General features: G+C 40.5%; 1 protein-coding gene across 3 annotated transcripts in view; it reads right to left on the bottom strand.

Moving 5' to 3' along the window:
- The window catches only part of LOC108275256 (capping protein, Arp2/3 and myosin-I linker protein 3), a 61,511-nt gene that overhangs the window by 19,195 nt on the left and 18,460 nt on the right, over positions 1–23,856 (bottom strand). For all 3 annotated transcript variants that reach the window (XM_053687083.1, XM_053687084.1, XM_053687082.1), the window contains exons 5-27: positions 23,036–23,157; positions 22,831–22,925; positions 22,681–22,751; positions 22,455–22,528; positions 20,343–20,418; positions 18,425–18,513; positions 17,986–18,080; positions 17,497–17,583; positions 13,557–13,666; positions 13,219–13,296; positions 12,078–12,154; positions 9,537–9,641; positions 8,884–8,953; positions 8,097–8,178; positions 7,847–7,943; positions 7,368–7,422; positions 4,992–5,164; positions 4,745–4,813; positions 4,347–4,440; positions 4,136–4,234; positions 3,816–3,935; positions 3,127–3,240; positions 93–268 (exon numbers count right to left, since the gene is read on the bottom strand). In XM_053687083.1, the coding sequence (XP_053543058.1) occupies positions 93–268; positions 3,127–3,240; positions 3,816–3,935; positions 4,136–4,234; positions 4,347–4,440; positions 4,745–4,813; positions 4,992–5,164; positions 7,368–7,422; positions 7,847–7,943; positions 8,097–8,178; positions 8,884–8,953; positions 9,537–9,641; positions 12,078–12,154; positions 13,219–13,296; positions 13,557–13,666; positions 17,497–17,583; positions 17,986–18,080; positions 18,425–18,513; positions 20,343–20,418; positions 22,455–22,528; positions 22,681–22,751; positions 22,831–22,925; positions 23,036–23,157 (2,228 nt within the window). The remainder of the gene's footprint in view (positions 1–92; positions 269–3,126; positions 3,241–3,815; positions 3,936–4,135; positions 4,235–4,346; positions 4,441–4,744; positions 4,814–4,991; positions 5,165–7,367; positions 7,423–7,846; positions 7,944–8,096; positions 8,179–8,883; positions 8,954–9,536; positions 9,642–12,077; positions 12,155–13,218; positions 13,297–13,556; positions 13,667–17,496; positions 17,584–17,985; positions 18,081–18,424; positions 18,514–20,342; positions 20,419–22,454; positions 22,529–22,680; positions 22,752–22,830; positions 22,926–23,035; positions 23,158–23,856) is intronic.

The following is a 23,856-nucleotide window of genomic DNA, read 5'->3' as shown; positions in this document are numbered from 1 at the left end:
CAAACCACCAGGTCTCCTCCTCTCTCTTCCTTTCCCTTTGACCCGTTCATTCCCACTCGTCCCCGAGACTCTTTATTCCCCATCCCCCTTACTCTAGCGCCCGATGAATGTCTTGCGCTGCTCTCTCCATCAGCGCAGTGCGGATAGCCGAACGAGGGATCGACACTCGTTCTGAAACCGAGGACAAAGGAGGACTCAGTCGCTCTGCCGCCACGGAGGAGAGCGGACACAGCTCACGGCACAGGGACACCATCGAGTCCACGATCACCTGTCAATCAAACAAACAATCAACCGGTTAACCGATAAGAAAATACGGGTCTACGGATAATAAAAATATGAGGCGACAGATAATTGCAGAAAAGATAAGAAGTGTATGAGGGATTTCTCACCTTCTATCAGTCATTTTTTTGGTGTTATAGGAAAATAATCAAAGAACGGGTGGTGTGACGCAGCCCCAAGTTGATTATCGTCTAATAACAATCAAGTCTTTTATTACACGATAGAAATGATTTTAATTCAAGAATGAAATATCGTACTTTTTTTAATCTGAGTATAGTTACGTTTAATATTGTCATGTGCATGGAATTAGAAGTTAGTAATAAGTTAATAACCTGTTATTACATTGATTATTCTCTCTCAGAAGTATCACTTTTTTTTTATTTCTCTTGATCATAATAAGACAAAAAACAATCACAGCTTGTCAGTGACTACGTTTACATGGACAGCAGTAATGTAATTATTGATTACATAGAACATAGATCGATTAACGTCACACGTCATTATGTCACCACGCCACGCCGTCCGACGTTCCCTCCAGAATTTCACGTATCGACATACAGTTCATCTTCGTTATGGTACCGTATACAGTTTTGGGTGTTTTTATTTTTAATTTTACGAAAGCTTCAAGTGCAGTAAATTATTTCTCGCACTATACGTGCAAATAGACGACTGCTTGAAGCCGTGGGCTGCGTCCCAAACCGCGTACTTACCTACTATACAGTAGCCGAGATACATGTATTTCGTCTACTACAGGCTTATAGCAGGTAAGTACGCGGTTTGGGACGCAGCCGTGCTCTCTTGTTTGCCGTTAAACGGTTGAGCACTGCCGTGTGTGTACGTGTCCGGTCGCAAAATGCGGTGAAAACTCCCACACGACGTTAATAGTGTGATTAAGGTGTGTACATGTCTGTAATACACGTCGATAATGCGACTAAAACAGGAATACTCCACACGTCTTAATTCCATTTGTGTTTACTTCGAGTATGACTTTAGTCGGATTAAGGTAATTAAAAATTGCTGTTTATATGCTAGTTTCTTAATCAGAGTATCGGCTTAATCGGGTTAATATCGGATTATTGTTGTCCGTGTACGTCCATGTCCAACGTACTGACTGTCGTGGCATTTTCTCAGCGGATTCCAGCGTGTACGCGCTTCCACGTCTTTTGTTTCGTATTGATCTCTCTGCATACGTGTTCCTTTTTGATTCTAGCTCTGTATCCTCCCCTTTTTTATTTGCCCGAGTGTGTCATTAACGTGTTCACCTGTTTTCAGTTATTAGTTTGTTTATTTAAGCTCGTCATTTCCACGTTTTTCTTAGCGTCGGCGTTTTCTGGTTTCGACCCTCATTTTGTTTTCCTCTTTTGGATTATCCATGGCATTTGTGTCAGAGCTGCTGTCATAGAAAATGAATCGACACCGCCGGACCAATCAGATTCAACAACTCAGCAGCGTTGTGTAAACAGCAGGCATGAATTCACAGCTGCAGCAGCGCTCTGTAACGAAAGCACTACAAGCACATGGACATAGCGATTCTTGTGTGTGGCGCAAGCAACAGCAGCTGCGGCACCGCACATGCTCACTTTGCCTTCACTGTCTCCTAGCAACAGAAAAACATGTGCTTTCTTTCACTATTAAAAAGAGAACAAAAACCAACAAGGAAGTGTGTGAGGCCCAATCTGTTCATAGAATTTTATAGTTAGTATTATAGACGTCATTTCTATTGGATTAAGGTCAGGACTTTGACTTGGCCATTCAAAACGTTAACTTTATTCTTCTTTAACCGTTCTTTGGTAGAATGACTTGTGTGTTTAGAGTCAGTCTCTTGCTGCATAACCCACTTTCTCTTGAGATTCAGTTCACAGACAGATGTCCTGACATTTTCCTTTGGAATTAATAATTCAGAATACATTATTCCGTTAATGACGGCGAGTCGTCCTGCTCCAGATGCAGCAAAACAGCCCCAAACCATGACACTACCACCACCACGTTTCACAGATCGTTTAAGGTTCTTATTCTGGAATGCAGTGTTTTCCTTTCTCCACTTTCAATCATCCCATTGATTGAAATCACCTTCAAATTAACTGCTAATCCTAGAAGTTCACATACTTTTGCCACTCACAGATATGTAACATTAGATCATTTTCCTCAATAAATAAATGACCAAGGGTAATATTTTTGTCTCATTTGTTTAATCGGGTTCTCTTTATCTACTTTTAGGACTTGTATGAAAATCTGACGATATTTTAGGTCATATTTGTGCAGAAATATAGAAAATTCTATTCAAGCACCACATCGTGAGAGCGCGTTCGAACGGAGTAGCAAGGCTCGTGATCATTCGTTCTATGCTTTTATTCTGATATACTTTCAGAATGCCAGGTAAATTGTCTAAAAATGGAAGAAAATAATATTGCAAAGATTGTGAATATGAAGATTGTGAATAAGTGGATAAGATGTGTAGAAGATGATGATAAAAAATGTGGTATCCCTGAGTCTACAAATCAGAAATGTGCGCACACTACGGTGATCTTGTTTTCAATGTAAAAATGTGGAAACACAAGAAAATGTGACTGTTTTTTACAGTGCTCAAACTTTTTGGGCCCGGGACGTTTGTGCATTTTTTTGTTGTTTGTTTTCAGTTGTAGTTGTGTTGAGAATTTTGCTGAGACCTGGCAACCCTGGCTAGCATCAACAAGCAGCAGACCAAGCAATTAACCAACCAATTTATTAATACTCAATTGTCCAGTAGGTGGCAATAAAGAGTGGCTGAGCATTTGTATGTATGTGTGTGTGTGTGTGTGTGTGTGTGTGTGTGTGTGTGTGTGTGTGTGTGTGTGTGTGTGTGTTTACCTGCAGCTCCTTATCTGCAGCCTTGGCCAGTTCCCCAGCCAGTGAGTCTAGTCTCTGTCTGACCGGTCCATCAACTGAGAGAACATGAGCCAACTCACACAGAGATGGGTAGAGCTGAGAGAGAGACATAGAGAGAGAGAGAGCCAGAGAGAGAGAGAGAGAGAGAGAGAGAGAGAGAGAGAGAGAGGAAGAGACAGAAAGAGAGAGAGAGAGGGGGAGAGTGAGAGAGAGCCAGAGAGAGAGAGGGAGAGAGAAAGAGAGAAAGAGAGAGAGAGAGGGAGAGCCAGAGAGAGAGGGAGAGAGAGGGAGAGGGAGAGAGAGAGAGGGGGGGGGGGGAGGAAGAGACAGAAAGAGAGAGAGAGGGAGTGAGAGAGAGAGAGCCAGAGAGAGAGAGAGAGAGAGAGAGAGGGAGAGAGAGAGACAGAGAGAGAGGGAGTGAGAGAGAGAGCCAGAGAGAGAGAGAGGGAGAGCCAGAGAGAGAGGGAGATAGAGGGAGAGGGAGAGAGAGAGAGAGAGAGAGAGAGAGAGAGAGGGGGAGAGACTGTCAGTTTCCTTCTCCACAACTACACTGTGGTCAGTTTATTCTTCATGTTCTGTTTTAGCTAACACACACACACACACAGACACACACACACACACACACACACAGACACACACACACACACACACACACACACACAGACACTTACCGCACGAGAGTTGCGAGCCTCCTTTAGGACCTGTTTAGCCGCTTGAAGTTCCTCCGCATCTGCTGCACCTCGGAGAACACACACCTGCTGCTGCACCCGTACACACAACCGTTCCATCACCTGTGTGAGATACAGCATCAGATACACACACACACACACACACACACACACACACACACACACACACACTTTTTAATTCACTGGCACACACAGCCACTCAATTACTTAAGTGACAGTTACACTATTAGATCAAAAAACACATACGTTCAGGAAAAAAAGAGAGACATAACACACACACACACACACACACACACACACACCTGCTCAGCAGTGCTGGTCACTAAGCCTTGGTGTAAGCGTAGTGCTTGCCTCTGGGAGAAGCGCTGTGTTTGATTATTCCTCAGTAACGCTCTCTGAATCTGAGCAGCAGAAGAAAAATCTTTGAGACCAAACTCAGAACACATCAGTCTGAGACGCCGAATAAAGCGTTTGTAGTACGTCAGGAAGTCAGGAATGATTTAAGAATTATACCTTGGTAAGCGCCTGCTCCATCTTTTCTGGGGCACTTCGATATGCTTGAGTGACATCACTCAGGGGGATAGGCATGTACTGCAAAGTGAAATTACTGAGAGATGAGATGGGATGAGATTAGATGAGAAAAGAATGGAAATGATAATAAGAGAAGCGAAGAGATGAGTAGTGAAGAGGAGAGAAGAGAAGAGAAGTAAGGAAATGAGATGAGAAGAGAGGAGAAGAGAAAAAAAGAAGAGAGCAGAGACAATAAGAGAAGAGAAGAGAGAAGAGAAGAGTGCATCAGTAAAATGCCTTTTGCATTATTCAGAAATCATAAAAAGCCTTAAAGTAGGATCCATTTGTTGTGACAACACATCAAGTGCGTGTGTGTGTGTGCGTGTGTGTGTCAGTCATACTGTTCTAGAGCTCGTGCTACGTCCATGAATCCTGCAGCGGTGGTGTTGTTCCGATCCCAGGTCACACTCCTTTCAATGACAAACAAAGAAAAGCTTTTAAGGTCACATTTTCAGTTTGTCCCCGCCACTCTCTCCATCATTTTCCCTACGTCTCGTCTTTGTCCCTCCCTCCACCACTTTTCTCTCCGTCATCCGGTCTTTCTCCCACAAATCTGCTCTCCTCAGTCCTCTCCGTTCCCTCTCTCACCGTAATGTGGTGTTGATCTGCAGAGCTTTGCTGAGCATTTTGGCACCGATGTCCTCCAGCCCGTTCCCACTTAGGTCCACTTTCCTGAGGCAGGCGTTGCTACCCAGGGCGTTCACCAGCACTGTGCCACGGGAACGCAACCGAGAGTCCACCAAGGACAGAGACTGCAGGACCTGTGACACGGAGGGGAAATAAGAAATAGTACACAAAAAGACAGTTTTAAGACTCTTCAAAGTGAAAGTAGAAGCATGCTATAGAAAAAAAAAAAAAAACCTAAAGCTATACGTCCTATCTCCCAGATTCCCTCTCTCTCTCTCTGTGTGTGGTGCATCACAGTTCTGTTTCGAGTTCACGCCATGTGCTTTTTGTTTACATTGCTCCGAGCCTGTCCTGTCTCTCTTACCTAATGTGAGCACCTGTTCTATATAGTTTGCTTTTATTTATACTTTTATTTATATATTTTTTAATTTTTTTATATGCTTTACGGAGCCTTGTTATCGCCAGTGAAATTTCAAAACAAGACTTATGTTTATCATATTTTGACAAACTAAGCCCCCCCCCCGCCTCCGCCTCATACATCCCTGTACAGCATCCTTCCATCCAGCTCTATAAAGTTCCTTGTACTCCATATAGACACGACGAGTATATTTTAACAGTAGGCATCATGATTTCTTTTTTTGGATGTATTATATAAAGCTGATTGTATTTAAAATGTCATCCGGCCCACCTCAGTTCAGTTGACCTTCTGAGAGTTTTCCAAAAGTATTTAAATATCAGCTTTAAAAATTTTTTTAAAAAGCATTCGAGCAATACATAACATTTTATCATTTCAGAATCCTCATACGCCATATGAATAAAAGCTTCGAAATATCTGAGGATGTTATCATATCCTCAAATTGTTGTTCGCGTAGATCAATGTGCCTCAGTCTGTATGTCAAGCAAGAGCAGCTTATAATCACGGTAGAGCAATAAGTTCATAATCTTTCTTCAGGTAGACGAGTCAAAAACCACTGTGTGCCTCAGTTAGCTTGCCAGTAAATCCTCACCAATTACTGACCAGAAGGATTGACCATCTACCAGATGTTCTGTGCAGATGTTCATCATTACCCGGGGTCTCATTTATCAAAGCGTGTGTAGACCAAGTTCTAGTTCTCTGCCTAAGATCCAACAGTATGCATATGGAAATTTGATCTTTTTCATTTATCACAGCTGCTATGCTCATTTACATACAGAAACGCCCCCAAATCACCATATCTGGTAAACAACTTCCCTTTAAAAAGCCTAACAGCTTGCACATGGTACTGCGTGTTGAGGACGACATGGAGAAGATGGACTACACTACCGTCAATAATATTTTTTGAAACCCAAATCCTCAATTTTATATAAAAATGACTTTCACAAAATATTCTCAACGGTACTCTCAGTCCCGGACCTTTAAATAAAGACTCCAAAGCACTTCTAGAAGTTGCTCTGGATAAGGGAGTTTGGTACCTGCTGGAAATGTCATAAAACAAAGCAATTTAAACTCAACAGTAGATTCCAGATATAACAGTGCAGCAATCCATGCAAATGAGATGAGTTGAACCATAACCGTGACCATCAGTGCTTGGACCCCTGTGATTGCTACGCGCTTCTGAAATTCCGACCGCACCCCTCCGATCAACCACCGGTGCAAACGACATCCAGACACCGAGGAAGCCAGAGGGGTGCACTTTCAGGCGGACACCAAAATGGAAAAAGAGCCTGGTTCTTGCACCTCGACGGTGAAAACCACACTTACAAAAAATTTTGGACTTAGAAAAAAAACCCAAAGGAAAATAAATGATCCTCCAGGAGAGCACGAGAGAAAAACATAGAAGCCGCCTACACAGTCTCTTCCCTCAGCCTCAGACTCGCGCCATAAGCGTTACCAGATATAAGTCAAGGTTTATATTAGTCAGTCTTCTTACATGTACATTTACACACACTCAAGAACACGAATAGGAAGTTCTTTTCCAAGTTTATGGGATTTCTTCTGGAAACACTCGTACGAAACATTTACGCGTAAATCCGTCAGCATCCATCTTGATAAATAAGTCACAATGTTTTCTTTATAGTAGGAACGACATAGCGTACCTTCTATCTCTCAGTAATACTAAACTGTAGAAAATCTGGGAATTAATTGTATCTATTAACATAGCTCGATCTTCTAAAACTGACTCAGCTATCATAACAGCACTAGGATTTCACATGACCATGACACACACTGCAATCTATTTGATCTGATATCAAATATAATCTCGTTAGCATTTGCACGGAGACCTTAAATTGCATAGTCTGTTTCTAAATCCTTCAGCGTGTCCTTCAGAGTGGCGAATTTCCGTGATGAATACTCACACACTCTTCCTCCTGTATTAGTTGGACCAGTTTGTGCAGAATTTCATCCAACACCCTGCGGGGAGAGAAACACCGAAATTGATGAGAGACGAGTAAGCGAGTCGGATAGATGTTCTCTGTGGGCTTCGTTAGCCACTGTACTCTGACAAATCAATTCAAAGATGCTCGCTATCACAGATAAAGCTTCTGTTAGCAATCAGTCCAGCTGCATTAGTCAATTAGGAAACTTCTCTGTACGGGGATGCTCCTCATTGCCTGTCAATTATGGCTATTTGCACCTAAATGACTTAGTCAGCGATTTCAATTCGCTAGTTAGAGCTCTTTCTATCGCATAGTAGCTGATTATATAAGCTAAAGCGAGCTAATCCTTGCAAGAAAACTGAACTACTGCTTTTACACACAGTGTAAAAAGCCTATTGTTAACATTTGCCTATTGTTCAGATAATGGTAGCAAAATGTTTGGTTTAAAAATGCCATACCTGCTCTTGATATTGAAATTTTTGCCCAGGTGGAGGTGTCTGAGCGAAGGATGTCTAGACAGACCAGTGAACACAGTCAGCAGGTCCGCATCAAACCCTAGTGTAAAATGCATAGTTAGCTTTAACCGCACTAGGATGAAAGTAAGTGGGATAATTTCACATCCTGAGAGAGTATAAGGTAATAGATTGCTGAGAAATACAACACCTACGGTACATAATGTTTAGTACTGGTGGAGTCTTATGAGCTCACCGTTGTCTGAGATATCCAGCGTAGCGATGGAGGTGACGCGTGGAAACAAGTCCTGTATAACAGCCGCTCCAGCTGATCGTAGCTATATGAGGACATTTAACACTTATTTAACACTCATGTTCTGTTTACATCAAAATAAAATGACGAAATGTTCACTAAGCATGGAAAAATGATAGATTTCACATTCTGAAATCTTGCGAGGACGTTGCCACTGACAGGAACTGTAACTAACGTATTAAATTAACAATCACGTGGGATCACATAGCACAGTGGTAATGTTTGATCTTCAGTTTGGGTGCGAGAATGGAGTTGAATTTTATTCAGGGCTTTGAAAATACATGATCAAATCATATTGGATGTACGAAATGATCTCGCAATGTGAATCCATTCAATGGTGTAAATTCAATGTGCTTTGTTCAATATAATTTTGGTAAAACATATTTATGTTTTCTTAAAGCAGACATGTCAAAGTTACCTTTCACCCAATTTGACCTCATTTTTGGTTTGCGGTTCCACTGAATTGGACGTGGACAGCTTTTCCCAGCTCACCACATACAAACATGCTACAACATTCACAAACGTGCTTCTCATATGTGTTTCTATCTCTGAGCAAAGCGCATTTCAAAGTCGTTTTGATAAACTATTGAAAACTAAACACAATCATCAAAAAGAAGTCGGTAGGACCAATAGTCTAGCCATTTTTTAACCATTTATTGTTACCATATACTGTTTAGCATATGTTTTCATTGCCTAATCATGTCACAAGAATACAGGTATTAGGAGATACCTCACAGCTGCTGATGTCAAGATGCATGTCGTTGATATGGGGGTTGTTGGTCAGACCTAAGAACATATTTCTTTCAGACAGAGAGAGAGAGAGAAATAAATTTTAATATGAACATTACACTAACCCTAGTCCAGAACGGAGCCCCCGTGTATTTCCCTGATTTCCCCCCTCCCTTGTGTTCCATTTACAACTTACATTTATCTCATTTATACAACTGAGCAGTTGAGGGTTAGGAGCCTTGCTCAAAGGCCCAGCAGTGACAGCTCAGCAGTCCTGGGATTTGACCTCATGACCTTCCGATCAGTAAGCCAACGTCTTAACCTCTGAGCTACCTTCGCCCTGTTTCCAGATTCAACCTCCCAGTTTCAACACGCCTTTCTCTCACTTCCTCACATCCTAAATAAAACCTGTTTTACTCTGAACTCCTGTGTCTGTGTTCCTGTGCTCTTAACACACACTGCTATACCACTCTCTAAGCTACTGTCTAGTGAACATGATGATGGATCTAAATCCATCCGTGTATACCGTGGAAATAAAGTATGTGTGTGGGTAAGTTTAGTAAGTCAAGTCGAGACAGCAATCGCACAAAAGAAACTCGGTGAATTCGCTGTGGACTCGACTTCTCGCCTGAAGAATGAGCGTGGGCGTCTCACCTGAGGGCTTCTGGCGGCAGCTTCACAGAGGCCAAACTGACATGTGTGAGACTGAATGCAGAGCTGAAGAACTGACGGAACAACGGCAGAGTCTCCTTCACCTTCCTATATGGGGAGAACATGATATGGGAAATGTCTTCAGAGGGGCAGCGTTATATAATCATTAAACATAGTTATTGGTAGAAATATTTTTTTTTTGTATGATTGAACTATTTCAACTCTTTTAGATTTGGTTAATTAATGAATTTGATTCTGGGAATTTTTATCTGGGCTGAATGGACTTAATTAAGCATGAATTGCTTGTCTAATATTGTTTTCTTACTAATGTGTTTGAGTGCAAGCCAGTGTTTTTCCTCTTCTGTTTTCCTTCGCAAGTTGATTTGCTTAGATCAGGACTTCTTAATTTGTTTTAAATATTCCAAAGTAGAATCATTTTTTTTTTAAATTACAATGGAAATCATCATATTCATTGACCAATATTATACCGTGCTGTGAAAAAGTATATGATTTCTTCGGTTTTTGTGTATATCTCATACTAAATCGTTTTAGAGTTTCAAACGAAATACAACATAAAATGAAGGCAACCTGAATAAACACACAATACAGTTTTTATTTAAAAAAAATTTTATTGAAGCAAAAAATGTTATCCGACACCTATCACCAATGTGAAAAATTAACTGCCCCCTTAGGCTTAAAATCTGGTTGTGCCACCTTTACCGGCAATGACTACAACCAAATGCTTCCAAGATCAGACTTTCACTTACTTCTAGGACTATCACCGACTCCTATGCTTTGGATCTATGTCTTTCTGCATAATCCAGTTACGCTTGAGTTTCAACTTACAGAATGAAGACTTTAGAATCCATGTTTCCCTCAATTATTGCAAGTTGCCCAGGCCCTGAAGCAGCAAAACATCCCCACACCATCACACTCCACCACCATGCTTGACCGTAGCTATGATGTTCTTTTTGTGGAATTCTGTTTGGTTTACGCCAGATGTAACGCGACCCCTGTCTTCTAAACAGTCCCACTTTCGAATCATCAGTCCACAGAACATTCTCCCAAAATGTTTGCGGATCATCAAGGTGTGTTTTGGCAAAATTCAGATGACCCTTAATGTTCTTCTGGGTCAGCAGTAATTTTCACCTCGCCACTCTTCCATGGATGCCATTTTTTCCCAGTGTCTTTCTGATAGTGCAGTCATGAACAGTGACCTTTATTGATGCAAGAGAGGCCTGTAGGTCCTTTGATGTTGTCCTTGACTCTTTTGTGACTTGCTGGATGAGACTTTGCTGTGCTCTTGGAGGAATTTTGGAAGGTTGGACACTTCTGGGAAAGTTCATTACTGTGCCAAGTTTTTCCATTGGGCACTCACTGTGCCTCTTTGGAGTCCCAGAGCCTTTGAAATAACTTTGTAACCCTTCCCAGACTGATGTATTTCAATCACCTTCTTCCTCATCATTTCTGGAATTTCTTTCAATTTCAGCATAGTGTGTTACTGGGTAAGACCTTTTAACCAACTTCATACTGCTGAAAAAGTTCTATTTAAGTGTTGATTCGATTGAACAGTGTTTGCATTAATCAGCCCTGATTGTGTCTAGTCCAGCTGAACCCCATAATGAATGCAGTTTCATAGATTTGTAAAATTAGTAACTGAGGGGGCAAATACATTTTCACACAGGCCCAGTTTTGGTATCCCTGGCATTGAATAACTTTTTTGCTTCAGTATATAACATTATCATTTAAAAACTGTATTTTGTGTTTAGTCAAGTTGCCTTTGTGTTGTCTGAGATTTTGTTTTATTTTGTGAAACAATTTAGTATGAGAAATACACACAAAAAAAAACCCCAGAAGAAATCAGAACGGGGCAAATACTTTTTCACAGCACGATATTTATTTATCCGTCATCCATTAATCTTCACTGTAGTGATTTGTAATGCTGATTATGATCCTTTGTGTCTAAACCAAACCGATGCTAACATCCTTGTCTTCGGCGAATCTGTGGAAGTATATTCAGGCTAACCAATAGCTATCTGAGTAAGCTTGACTAGCTAGCAAGATCTTTTCATGTTTTACAGTATATAAGCTCCGTATTAAACTTAAGATGCCATGTCAAATCTTTAGTAGTGATTGCTTGTTATGCTAAATATATGAAAGTGCCGGTATCTAACAAACCTAGCAAGGTACTGAGATCCCAACAGTATTTGGCTAAAATAGCTAACCAGCTAACGTTAGCATTCTTTGTATACAGTCGATAATGGAGATAGTGTTCAATTAAGCACTAAATAGAAAATAGAACATTTTTAATTAGTGTAATAAAATAAGAAAAATGTCTTAACGTCTTCATTCAAACTCTAGTTATGATCTCCTATTACACACACGCACACACACACACACACACACACACACTCACGCATGTACCAATTTAGTGATTTTGCACCTTAGTTTTATGCATTATGTTCAAAAATATAGGGCATTGACTATACGCGTGGTCTATTATGTAATGGATAGAAAAGAAAAGAGAGAGAGAACGAATCTAACCTGTGAGCAAAGGAGTTTTTGGAGAGGTTGAGGTAAGAAAGGTCAGCACAGCAGCCTCGGAGCAGAGCCCCAAACAGCTGAAGGTTTCATTCAAAGAAAGATAACAAGGGAGAAGAAGACAGAGAGAGAGAGAGAGATAGAGAGAGAAAGAGCGAGAGAGAGAGAGAGAGAGAGAGAAAGAGAGAGAGAGCGATCAAGGAAGAAAAAGAAAAGATAAACAATGAAACAAATTCAACCTCGCCCACCAAACTATCAGCGTCCAACATATAATATGTCAAACCATCAGTACGCCTTCAGATAGATAATAAACAAGACTTGTGTGTCTTTAAGATCATTTGCTCTCGGATAATTTGCTGGTATCTGCAGCAGTATTCAGATGAAATATTGTGCATTCTGCCTGAAAATAGTGTATTTACATCTTAGGAAGAATCGCACCAAAAGTGGCTTCGGATATCACCATGAGATCGCAAGTTCAAATCCCGGTGTCACCACAGCAATCTTTTGCCTAGGACTCGATATAGGATAACTTGGCCATGCTCTCTAGGTGGCCGGGATGGCATTACTTTCTCCCCTGTCTCAATCAGAGAGACACTAACCAATCATAGGCGTCTATGAGCTACTGTATATGGAAGAGGGCAGATAGCGCTTTCCTCCAGTTCGAGAATATATACAGTGGCTATACGTGTCTAGGATGAAGCTATCAGTTAGTAGTTTTCGGGTCACTGGAAAGACTTAGCAAGTGGGAGGGAATTGACAAATGGACAAGTTGGGTGAAAATGTAGTACAATTTTTGGTGAAGAAGTGAAAAGTGCAGCTGATGCAGTACGTACACATGGCTGCCATACGAGTTGCTTTGGGGATTTTTACAGGAAGTTATGGATTGACCAGCAGAACGGGGGTATGTTATAACATGCAGAACAGTAATTACCTAGCTATTGAACTATTCAGATGAACAAAGTGTTTTAATACATTGTGTAAATCTGGCAACCCTTCTGACCGCATAAACAAATATAACACTCAGGCCACAGAACATTTAAAGTGTATTTATGCTCTCAAGTGAATTTTTCTTTTAACATATGCCTTCGAAATAATGATTTGAGAAAGCAATTAGGAGAAATAAAAAAAGACAGGAAGCACTCACAGAGTCCAAGCAGCAGTCTGTGCCTGATAGGTCCAAGTGTACTAAACAGTTGGGCTGTGACAGGAACATATGCAGATGCTACACAAACATAAATAACCAACGTCAGTTCATCCACCATCTGATGATAAACATAGTGAAGTACATGTTATGACACGAGTTCCGGCACTTCCTGCATTGCACTGGTTTGTGTATGTTACATAAATGCAAATGTATATGCATTATGTATGTGATACACGATGAACGTCACGTGACGAGGGCAGATTGTGTGTACATCACACATTCGACGCAGTTGTTATACATGTGTTTGCGTGTGTGTGTGTGTGTGTGTGCTGTCTGACCGTTGCGTCCTCTCCAGATAGTATGCCAGGGTTCTTGCTCAGGTCCAGATGCAGGAGCGAGTTTGAGTAATCATCATTAGAGCAAAGAGCCTGAGAGAGAGACACCACACCTGAGAGAAGGAGAGAGAGAAAGAGAGAGATATGAAGAAAGAACAGAAAGGCAGACAGCACTTCTTATGCACATACACCTCCGTAAAAGCTGTCCTTGATAACTTACAGTCTGATGTATTACATAATAACACAATACATCACCCTGTGCTTGATTTATTAACTATTACGATGTACTGTACACCGATTAGCCATAACATTAAAACCACTGAGAGGTGAAGGGAATAGCGTTGATTATCTCGTTACAGTGGTACCTGTGAAGGGGTGCGATATATTTATTAGGCAGCAGATGAACAGTCAGTTCTTGAAGTTGATGTGTTGGAAGCAGGAAAAATGGGTAAAAAGTGTAAAGATCTGAGCGACTCTGACAAGGGCCAAATTATTATTTCTAGACGACTGGGTCAGAGCGTCTCTGAAACAGCAGGTCTTGTGGGGTGTTCCTGGTATGCAGCGGTTCGTACCTACCTAAAGTGGCCCGAGGAAGGACAACCAGTGTTCCAGCGACAGGGTCATGGGCGCACAAGGTTCATTGATGCCTGTGGGGAGCGAAAGCTAGCCAGACAATTCTTTCTACTTTCACTTTTACTTCTACTTTTACAAATTGTTGAAAAAGTTCATGCTGGCTATGACTTTTTTTTTTTTTTAAGTGTCAGAACATTACAGCTTGCTGTGTAGAGGCAGACCGGTCCGAGTGTCCATGCTGACCCCTGTCCACCGCAGAATGGAGAAATAGATGTGGTGGACAAACAAATCTGACGCATAGAGGCCCCACCTCAGACTTAAGAATCTAACAGAAAACTATACACAATGGTTTGGAAGACAAGTGTTATTGTTGTGGACTGCTTTGATGAATTTGAACGATTTTCACAAATATGATATCTACATGCTTGAAGATTAATGCTAGGGTTAGGGTTATGGAAGAGAAAGCATGTAGAGGTTCTTAACTTCAGGAACTATCACATAATGATAGGAAAAGCTTTAATAGCCAACTGATTTGTATGTAGAGTACTTTGAGGATTTTTAGCTGTTTCTGTATATGTTAAACCTATATGTTTAAAGCCTGGGGTTAGGGTTAGGGTTTCACAAACGAAAGCACATACAGCTTCCAAATTTGCGATTCTAGCTGAAAACAATACAAATACATTTGGAAAGCAGTTGTTTATTTAGACTATTTTTTTTATTTTTAAGAATGTTTGTCTGTATTAAACCTATAAACTTAAGGGCTGGAGTTAGGGTTAGGGTTATGGAAAATAATGCATGTATAGCTTCCAAACTCGAGAATCTAGCACATAATGATACGTTAGTAATAGCTTTAAAGGATCTGCTGCTAACGACTCGGTTCGAGATCTCACAGCACACCTTCAGAGGTCCTGTGGAGTCTGTAACTAGACGGGTCAGAGCTGTTTTGGAGTGGGACCTGTACAATATTAGGCAGGTGGTTTTAATGTTATGGCTGATCTGTGTAAATAGGACTTCCTAGAAGTATTTGGTATTAAGAATAACACTACATCTCTCTTCAACATTTCTGAGAGTGCTTTGAGGAACTTCCTGTCCACTTACATAACAACCTAGAAATCATGCAGAATATTAGTATGCAAAAGCACATCATAGAATAATAATAAACGATGCTGAGAACCAGGAAGGCATTCCCAAAAGCACAACACTGCGGTTGAATGTGCACCGCACCGTAGGAAGCTTGTAAATACAGCAAGCAGCCTTGTCTGGTAGCTCATACGGGACAGCGCACAAAAGAGCATTACGCGAAGAAAATCGAGGTTTGTCGATCAAAGTCTGTTCTAATTCTTTTTCTCTGCTCTGTTTGTGGACAAATCCCACTCTCCAGCCACAGCTGATGATCTGACACATTTTACACTGCCTGCCTGCAACCCACCCACACACACACACACACAACACAAAGATATCCAGCACATTTCTTAGGGCCAAAGTAAACTGACTGGAACATAAACTTCTAATACAATCGCAGTTCTGTATACACAAACAGTGTCATTTTGTGTCTTGTATCATTTTAGAAACACAAACACACACGTACACACCCAGAATCCTTCAAGACAGATTCCACACCTTCATTTTTTTTAACACAGGAAATTCAGACAACCTACACTTCAAGACATACATAGTGTCACAGAAGGAAGTACATGCTGCTCTCACCAAAAGTACATGAACGTGAAATTTCTGCTGAGAACGGTAACGCATATTTCACCAAGCTGACAGGAAAATAAATAAATAAATGGTCTATGATACTGTTTGACGGTGTAACAGCAAGGACGGCTGACACGACACTCTGATAAATAATACATGAGTGTTGCGTTATGAGTATATAAATCTTGTGTATGTGTGCGTGTGTGTTTTTCCAGTCAGCATCAAAGCATGAATGATCAAAATCCTTTATGCCTTCAAGCATGAAAGGTTACGTCATGATAAACCAGGAAGAAAGCAAGGGGCCTGGCGTGCGCGCATTATAAAATGTCTAAGCAATCGATTTTAAACATCTAAAAAATTCATAACGCTTTCTAAAGATTGAACATTAAACACTGTGGTGTTAGGTCTGAAAATGTTCCTGCAAAGAAAGGGAAGTTCAAGTCAGCTCGGTGCACAACATACACCGACCACTTTATTAGGAACATCCATAAACCTGTATAATTCATCAGTCCTTCCAGGATTTATGCAAAATCAAGCAAACTCTGCAGAGGAGCAGAGTTTACACAATTTTGTGCAATTGTGATTTCAGCAATTAAAGTAGTTTTCAGCAAAAAAAAAAAAAAAGCACAAATAAACTCCGAAAGTTGCGAAAGTTCCGAAATATTATAATTTTTAAAAAAATATTAACTTGTACATTCATTTGTTGTAATTTCTAACATCAAGTCCATCGAACTTTTCTGATCTTCCTGGAATGTAACAAATCCAAAATCTGACGGAAATCTGATCGTATATGATCAGATGGCTCTTGTTACGTCAACAGTAAATAAAGGTTTTTGCCGTTTCATTTGGGACGGGCATCGTTTGTTTTGAAACATACGGTAGTATGATCTGATGGTTATCCTGCTCACTCAGTCACATTAGATACAAAGTTTACCAGAAAGTTCCACAGGGCGTCTGACTGAAACATGGCTGCCATGGACCACAATTCCCAGAACACTCGCCTTCATTCTAATCACGCAGACCTGCATCCAATCTCACACACAATCCCTCCACGCATACAAGAGACTGCTCGGACACTAAGTCTTTGCAACGTACGCGTGCAGTTGCCTTGTCTCGGGCGTTTCCAAGCCTTGTTACCGTGTTTGTTTATTCTGATTTTGACCTTGTTCAGGTTTATGACCTTGTCTCTTTGCCTTGCCTTGTTTGGACTGTTTGCCTGATCGCCTGACCTCTGCCTGTCTTTGTTTATTGATTTCTGTCTGTTCCCTTGGACTATTGTATTAAACTACCTATAATCTGTACTTGCTTCCGTCTCAGCCTCCATTACATGACAACTCGAGTGATGTAGCTGAGGTTGAGGAACTCTAGCTCTTCAGGAGCTAAATGATGTTCTGCTATTATTATACTGCTATATATTATTGTTATATTTTTAGGGGAAAAAAATTCCCTTATGACTTTTTTTTTTTTTTCCCCACGGACATAGAGACAGAGTTCGTATGTAATAATAATAACAGTTCGAAAAATTCAAGCTTTAGGCCACGCCCACTTCTGGTTATGATTTGGAGCACTAAACAGATACATATACGTATAGTAGTGTTGCTTTACACCCCTATTAAATAAAATTGTATTTAAATTAAATTTTTTTAAATGAGACGAAGAGACTTTCGCCCACCTTTGGACGAGAGTGACGTTTTGGACAGGTTAAGCAGACGGAGTCCTTTGCTGAGACGACACACCTGCTGGATCAAATTGCACACACCTGCAAAGATATAGCACGAGTGTATGTGAGAGTCAGTGACAGCAATGTGTTGCAGAGAAAGAGGGAACGAAACATGGATGGACGGATGAGAATACACAGTGTAACGCATGCGGCATTCAAACCAGTATGATACTTTAACATGGTTTTTAGAGTTCAGTACCATAGCCTGCATGGTATTCTGGGAAAATATTTATAGTAGTGGAAGATTATAGCTACAGTAACGCTTAATGCTTTTTTTTTTCATATTATGTTTTGATAAAAATTGAAAAAGCTTCAGTAAACTTTAGCAAAGCTGGTTATGTGTAGCTCTTATTTCTCTTACGAAGTAAGTGTGTGTGTGTGTGTGTGTGTGTGTGTGTGTGTGTGTGTGTGTGTGTGTGCCTGTGAGAGCATAAACGATACCTTGGTTGTCCAAGGTGTTATGTGCCAAATTGAGAGAGTGAATCACCGATGCTGGATTCTCCGACAGTGCAACGGACATCTTCTGAGGAAAGTCACTACGATAAACACACACATGCGCACACCCACGAATAAGAACACACTCTTTTGAGACAAAATTTAACATCACTTATACACACACACACACACAGCATTGGTTCTCCCTTTTTTAGCTGCTCAATCAAAACAAAACACGTTCTCATAAACGAATCGGCTCATTTATTCATTTGACTTGGTGAATTCAATCTTGGTAAACTGTTTCCTAACTAGATAATTACTTTGTTCTATTAAAAAAAAAACAACAACAAACTATTAATCACGCTGACTGACTTGCGAGCCACTTGTAATCCTTCACGGACCACAGTTGACGAACCATTTATGAATAAGAGAGAATAAAACTAACGATTTGAGTCCTGCGTTCTCCAGCGTCAGCTCTTCCAGACTGGAGGACTTACTGAGCGTGTGTAAGACCTGCTCTGTGACCTCTGACCCCTAGGAAAAATAACAACAATTAGCTGTGCGATTCCACTCTAATATTGTAGAATTCCTCCATAGAATGTCTTCTATAATAATAATCATCAGCATCATGATAATACTAATAATAATAATAATTAAAGCTGAAAGCAGCATTTTTGGGGGCCAAGCACCCAGACTCGGTGAGCTGCACATTCAAACATGCACTGCAGTTGTTTCCTAAGCAATTACAGGAAATATAAGCCATAATTATCAGCAAAGGGATTGAAGAGTGATTTGTAGTTTCACTCATGATGTACATGTTTTGAGTGGTGGAATTTTCTGAGTGTAGGAGGAAAGGTGTAGATGAACAAACGGGCAGCAGGGTCGAGCTTTTCTGTCGAGCTACACATGATACTACTGAGATACCAAGTGATCCTGCCCCGTTCTGTTCTCCGGACCTGCCTGATCCATCCTGATGCCCTACTTCTCATCAGTTGGAAGTCATATCCTGCTGCTGAGGATGGCCCTACATAGTGCAGCCTAAATATCATTGAGATTACTGAGGATGGTACCACTTAAAAACCATAAGATGGCTTTGGACCTCAATTCATATGAACAGTTAGGATGGCAATTTGTGGCTACAAACAGTTTTGCACTCAAACAAGTCTCCATCAGTGAACAGTGGAGAAGTTCAACAAAACAGACTTCCTGTAAAAACTGTAATGGATTTTCCTGGTTACACAACTGCACTATTTGACCATATAGTATTAACACATTTATAGAAGGGATTTATTTATTTATAATCGCACTATCCGGTGTCACCCAGATGAGGACGGGTTCCCTTTTGAGTCTAGTTCCTCTCAAGGTTTCTTCCTCATATCGTCTCAGGGAGTTTTTCCTCGTACACCGCTGACTCTGGCCGCTCATTAGGGATAAATTCATACATTTAAAATCTATATCCTGAATTTATATATTTCTGTAAAGCTGCTTTGGGACAATGTCCATTGTTAAAAGCGCTTTACAAATAAAACTGAATTGAATTAAATTGAAGGTGGCATTTCTGCTGCAGCTGCCGTTATCTGCTGTGATCTGTGGTGTTCTTTTTACCATATGGTTCTATGGGCTGGCATAGACACCCTAGCCAGGAGAAGAAGAAAAAGAAGAAGAAAAGTCGAATAACAATAGGGTGTCTACGCTCGCTATTACCCTACATCACTCTTATACACTTTACCTGGCTGCTACAACAATAGCTGCTATGTCCATATTTGGTATACGCTAATCTGCTGAATACTCAGTCATCACGTGTTATGTTTACATTTATACCACTTTCAAATTACATTGTTACTCCTGGGCATGTATCTTCAGCACTACCTGTTATATCAGACACTTCCGCACTAGAACTGTGTACTGTTCGGCGCTACACTGTCACTTACTGTGCCTATTGTCCTGTTTTAGTAGTACTGTACCGTCCTGTGTTTTTATCACACATCTTCACGTGCACTTTGTGTAGAATATTTATATATCTTATTTAGTTCTGTGTCGTGTCATGTGATTAGTGTGTTGTTTTATGTAGCACCGTGGTCCCAGAGGAACGTTGTTTCATTTCACTGCTGTATATAGTTGAAATGACAATAAAACTACTTTTGGTGCTTGGCCACCAAATAAATATTTACTTATATAGTAGCTTATATATATTAAAATGCAGCGCAAAGTGCTTTTCTTGTTCTATTTTTTTTTTTTAAAGTAATCTGTGTATGCTAATCTAAGACATTGTTGTACAGCATATTCGGTTAGACTATCTGCTTAACAGACTCATTGACTAAGTGCATGCTGGGTAAATATGAGGCAGAGGACAGGATAGTTACAATGCGCATGTCTTTGCAGTAGAGTTTGGTGAACCATGTGTTGTAGGCCATGGATGCAACAATTACGGCAAGATCCCTGCAAGAGAAACACAAATGCACACACACACACACACACACACAATTATATTCAGCAGCAGTTACTATAAATGTGCTAAAATGACATTAATATAAGGATTTCTCAGATTATTGGCTGTTAAATGTCTTACGGAGGATTATTTTGGATTTCATTTGCTTTACATTTACCTGCCATCTTTACTGAAACACTCAGCCAAGTAACAACTACACTATACGGTCAAAAGTATGTGCACACCCGACCATCACATCCATATATACTTTTTGAACATCTCATTCCAGATTAGGTCCCTATTTACTGTTATAATAACCGCCACTCTTCCTGGAAGGTTTTCTATTTGATTTTTTTGTGATCATTCAGCCACAAGAGCATCAGTGAGGTCAGGCAGTGATGTCAGGATGTCGAGGAGACCTAGGGTGCAGTCTGTGTTCCAGTTCAACGACCACCGCGGTGTTCAGTGGGGTTGAGGTCAGGGCTCTGTGCAGGACACTTGAGTTCTTCCGCTCCAATCTTGGTGAACCATGTCTTCACGGAGCTTGCTCAGAACAGGTTTGGGCCTCTTAGTTATAGTGAAGGGAAATTGTAATTCGACAGCATAGAAAGCCATTTTTAGAAAATTGGTGCTTTTTGTTCAAGAACGACATATGGGTTTGATGCTCCGGTGGCCACACACGTTTGAGCATATATATAGTGTATCAACGAATGAAGTGAGGTGACGTTTGGAGAAAGAGCGTGTAACACTTATAGACCGTTCGAATTAGGGAAACTGATGCAAATGTCAGCATCAGTGCTCTGATTTCAAGCAAAACAGCACTTGGGCTAAACAATGCAGAAGTTGTGGTCTGAACCACACCCCTGCAAACAGGGGACGTCCCCCGGACGTTACAAACGTCCACTTAGGTCCGGTTCATAACGTTCGCTGGCGGATGTTCCGAGGACGTCAGAGGATAGCAAATCATAACACTACTGAATGTGTTCATTTCAATGAAAGTCCCCTAAGCGTCCTGAATGGCTGCTGGACGTCCTGTGAACGTCGTAGAGGCCATTTAGGGGACGTCCTGTGGACCTTTTTTTGTCAGCTGGGATTGCAGTTGAAAGACTGAGGAACGCAGAGTTTTTCCTGTTTTGAAGAAAATATGGTCTGTAGCGGTTGTTTCCCAAACCATACATTCAACGAATGGACGTAAATATCAATATCTATTTAACTATCTAACTCTCTGACACAAATACACATGACATTATGAAATCGCCTAACAAATACTCTATAATTTTAGGAAATGACATCAAAATGACTGACGTGACATAAAAGTAACGATGCTGCTGTTTTGTGATGGTCGTTGACTTTACTAGTTATTAGATCAGACAGAATGTACAGGAAATTTGATACACGAGTACCATATGAGACCAGCCGAAAAATGCGAAACGCTACTATTGTACACGCATTCCACAAAAGCAGACAACGAGTTGCTGCGTCTGATGATGATCTGAGAGAATCTGAAATGTCACGTTCTGAAGTAAAAACAGCAAAGTCACGTGGTTGGTGTCGGTCTGAACGTGACCTTTTCTAGGCAATTGTTTATTGAGTTGCTATGTGGCTACGTTCAGGTTTTCATCAAAAAGATGCCAATTTTCCAGGAATGCAAACTAAATAAATATATAAATACATTTCAAGGACTTGAAGAAAAGTATGAATGCCAATCCCACACACCACTCTGATCTTTCTTTCTTTCATTTGTCGCACAAATCGTTTTCATACAAATACACACTGAATTTGTGTTCGAGAGTGGAACTGCACGTTTTAAACAATTTATTTACATAATTGAAAGAGATAAAAACCTTTCTAAGAATGCCATCATAAGTAAGTCATTGGATTTTTGGTACTTTTCCCAATACAGGGGAATATGTTGAAATTCTTGTCTTAAAAAATCACACACAGAGACATTCTACAAATTTGGTGGAAGGAGACTCGATTGAAACGCCAAATCTTTGATTCTTTTGTACCGACCTGAAGTCCAGAGGAACAAAGCACACACACACACCTACTCTCCAAGTGACTGAAGTCCAGCAGATTGAACTCACGGTTGTCTTGAGAATGATAAATGGTATCCACATCCTGAAAACACACACACACACACACACACACACACACACACACACACACACACACACACACACATCCTTACACACATTATATGCATATACATTCATACTGTTGAAAATGTAGATACACACACACACACACACACACACACACTTCCAGCTTACCCACTGCACCTCCTCTTTGCAGCTAATACCATTGTAATCACAGAGAGCAGCATATGTCTCTGAGAAACCACCTGAAAAAAAGAGAGAGCCTCTGATTGTCTTTGTGTGTGTGTGTGTGTCTGTGTGTGTGGCTGTATTACTGAAACTCACCACAAGCTCTCTGTGTCTCCACTGATGTGTCTGAGCTTGGAGAGTACTTCCTACTTCCATCTGACAAATCGCTGTCTGAGTGACAGAGCGAAGGACTGACGGAGAGAAAAAGCAACGAGTTTTCTCACAATCTTTTCAAACGAATACGCGAACAAGCAATGGCCGCTTTGAATACAGACACAGCATGTGTTCTTTATGCACTCACGCAAACACAGAGTTGTTGAAGATTCGTGACAAGGCATAGTTGATATGGTTGATCACATGATCACGGTGGTCACGTGACTGCAGCCTGAGGGAATAGGTAGACTTGTCGGTTTCTATGACAACCTGTGGAGGAGAGAAGAAAAGACAACAAACATACTACTACATGTAATCATAATCATAATCATAATGTAATCATAACCTTATGTTTTAAAAAAAATCCTTTTTTTGTGTAATTTATCCTTTAATTGGGCAATGTGTGTTTAATCTGGCTACTTTTGGTTTCTCCTTCAATTGGTTCTCTGTCCAATCATCGTTAGACATGAATGAATGAATGAATGAATGCCTTTTATTGTCACTATACATATGTACAATGAAATTAAGAGCCACTCCTTTTTGTTCCGAGCAAACATGTACATTCAATAAACAAGAAGAATAAACAGATAATACACAGATAAATAAACAAGATAAATAAACAAAATAAATAAACAAGATATACAAGATATGCAAGATAGATATGCAAGATAGATATTGGGGTGGATGGGGGAGGTACTATGAAATGCACAGTTTTGAGACACTATATACATATGCTGTGGACTCAGTACATGTGTTTGTTTAACATGGTAATAGCTTTCGGGAAGAAACTATTCCTAAATCTACTAGTCCTTGTTTTGATGCACCTGTAACGTAACATTCTGTAACGTAGACATTCTGGTTTTGCCACCAATTTATTTATAAATATTAAACAATGTTAGTGAATTTAGCCACCTTTAGCTAATTCATTTATACATAAATGTCTGTATGTGATTATACGCAACAACCTCT

Source organism: Ictalurus punctatus, chromosome 2 (genome assembly GCF_001660625.3).
Source record: "Ictalurus punctatus breed USDA103 chromosome 2, Coco_2.0, whole genome shotgun sequence".
NCBI classification, from domain to species: domain Eukaryota; kingdom Metazoa; phylum Chordata; class Actinopteri; order Siluriformes; family Ictaluridae; genus Ictalurus; species Ictalurus punctatus.
The sequence above is the reverse complement of the archived record's forward strand: the minus strand, read 5'-3'. Positions and strand labels throughout refer to the sequence as shown.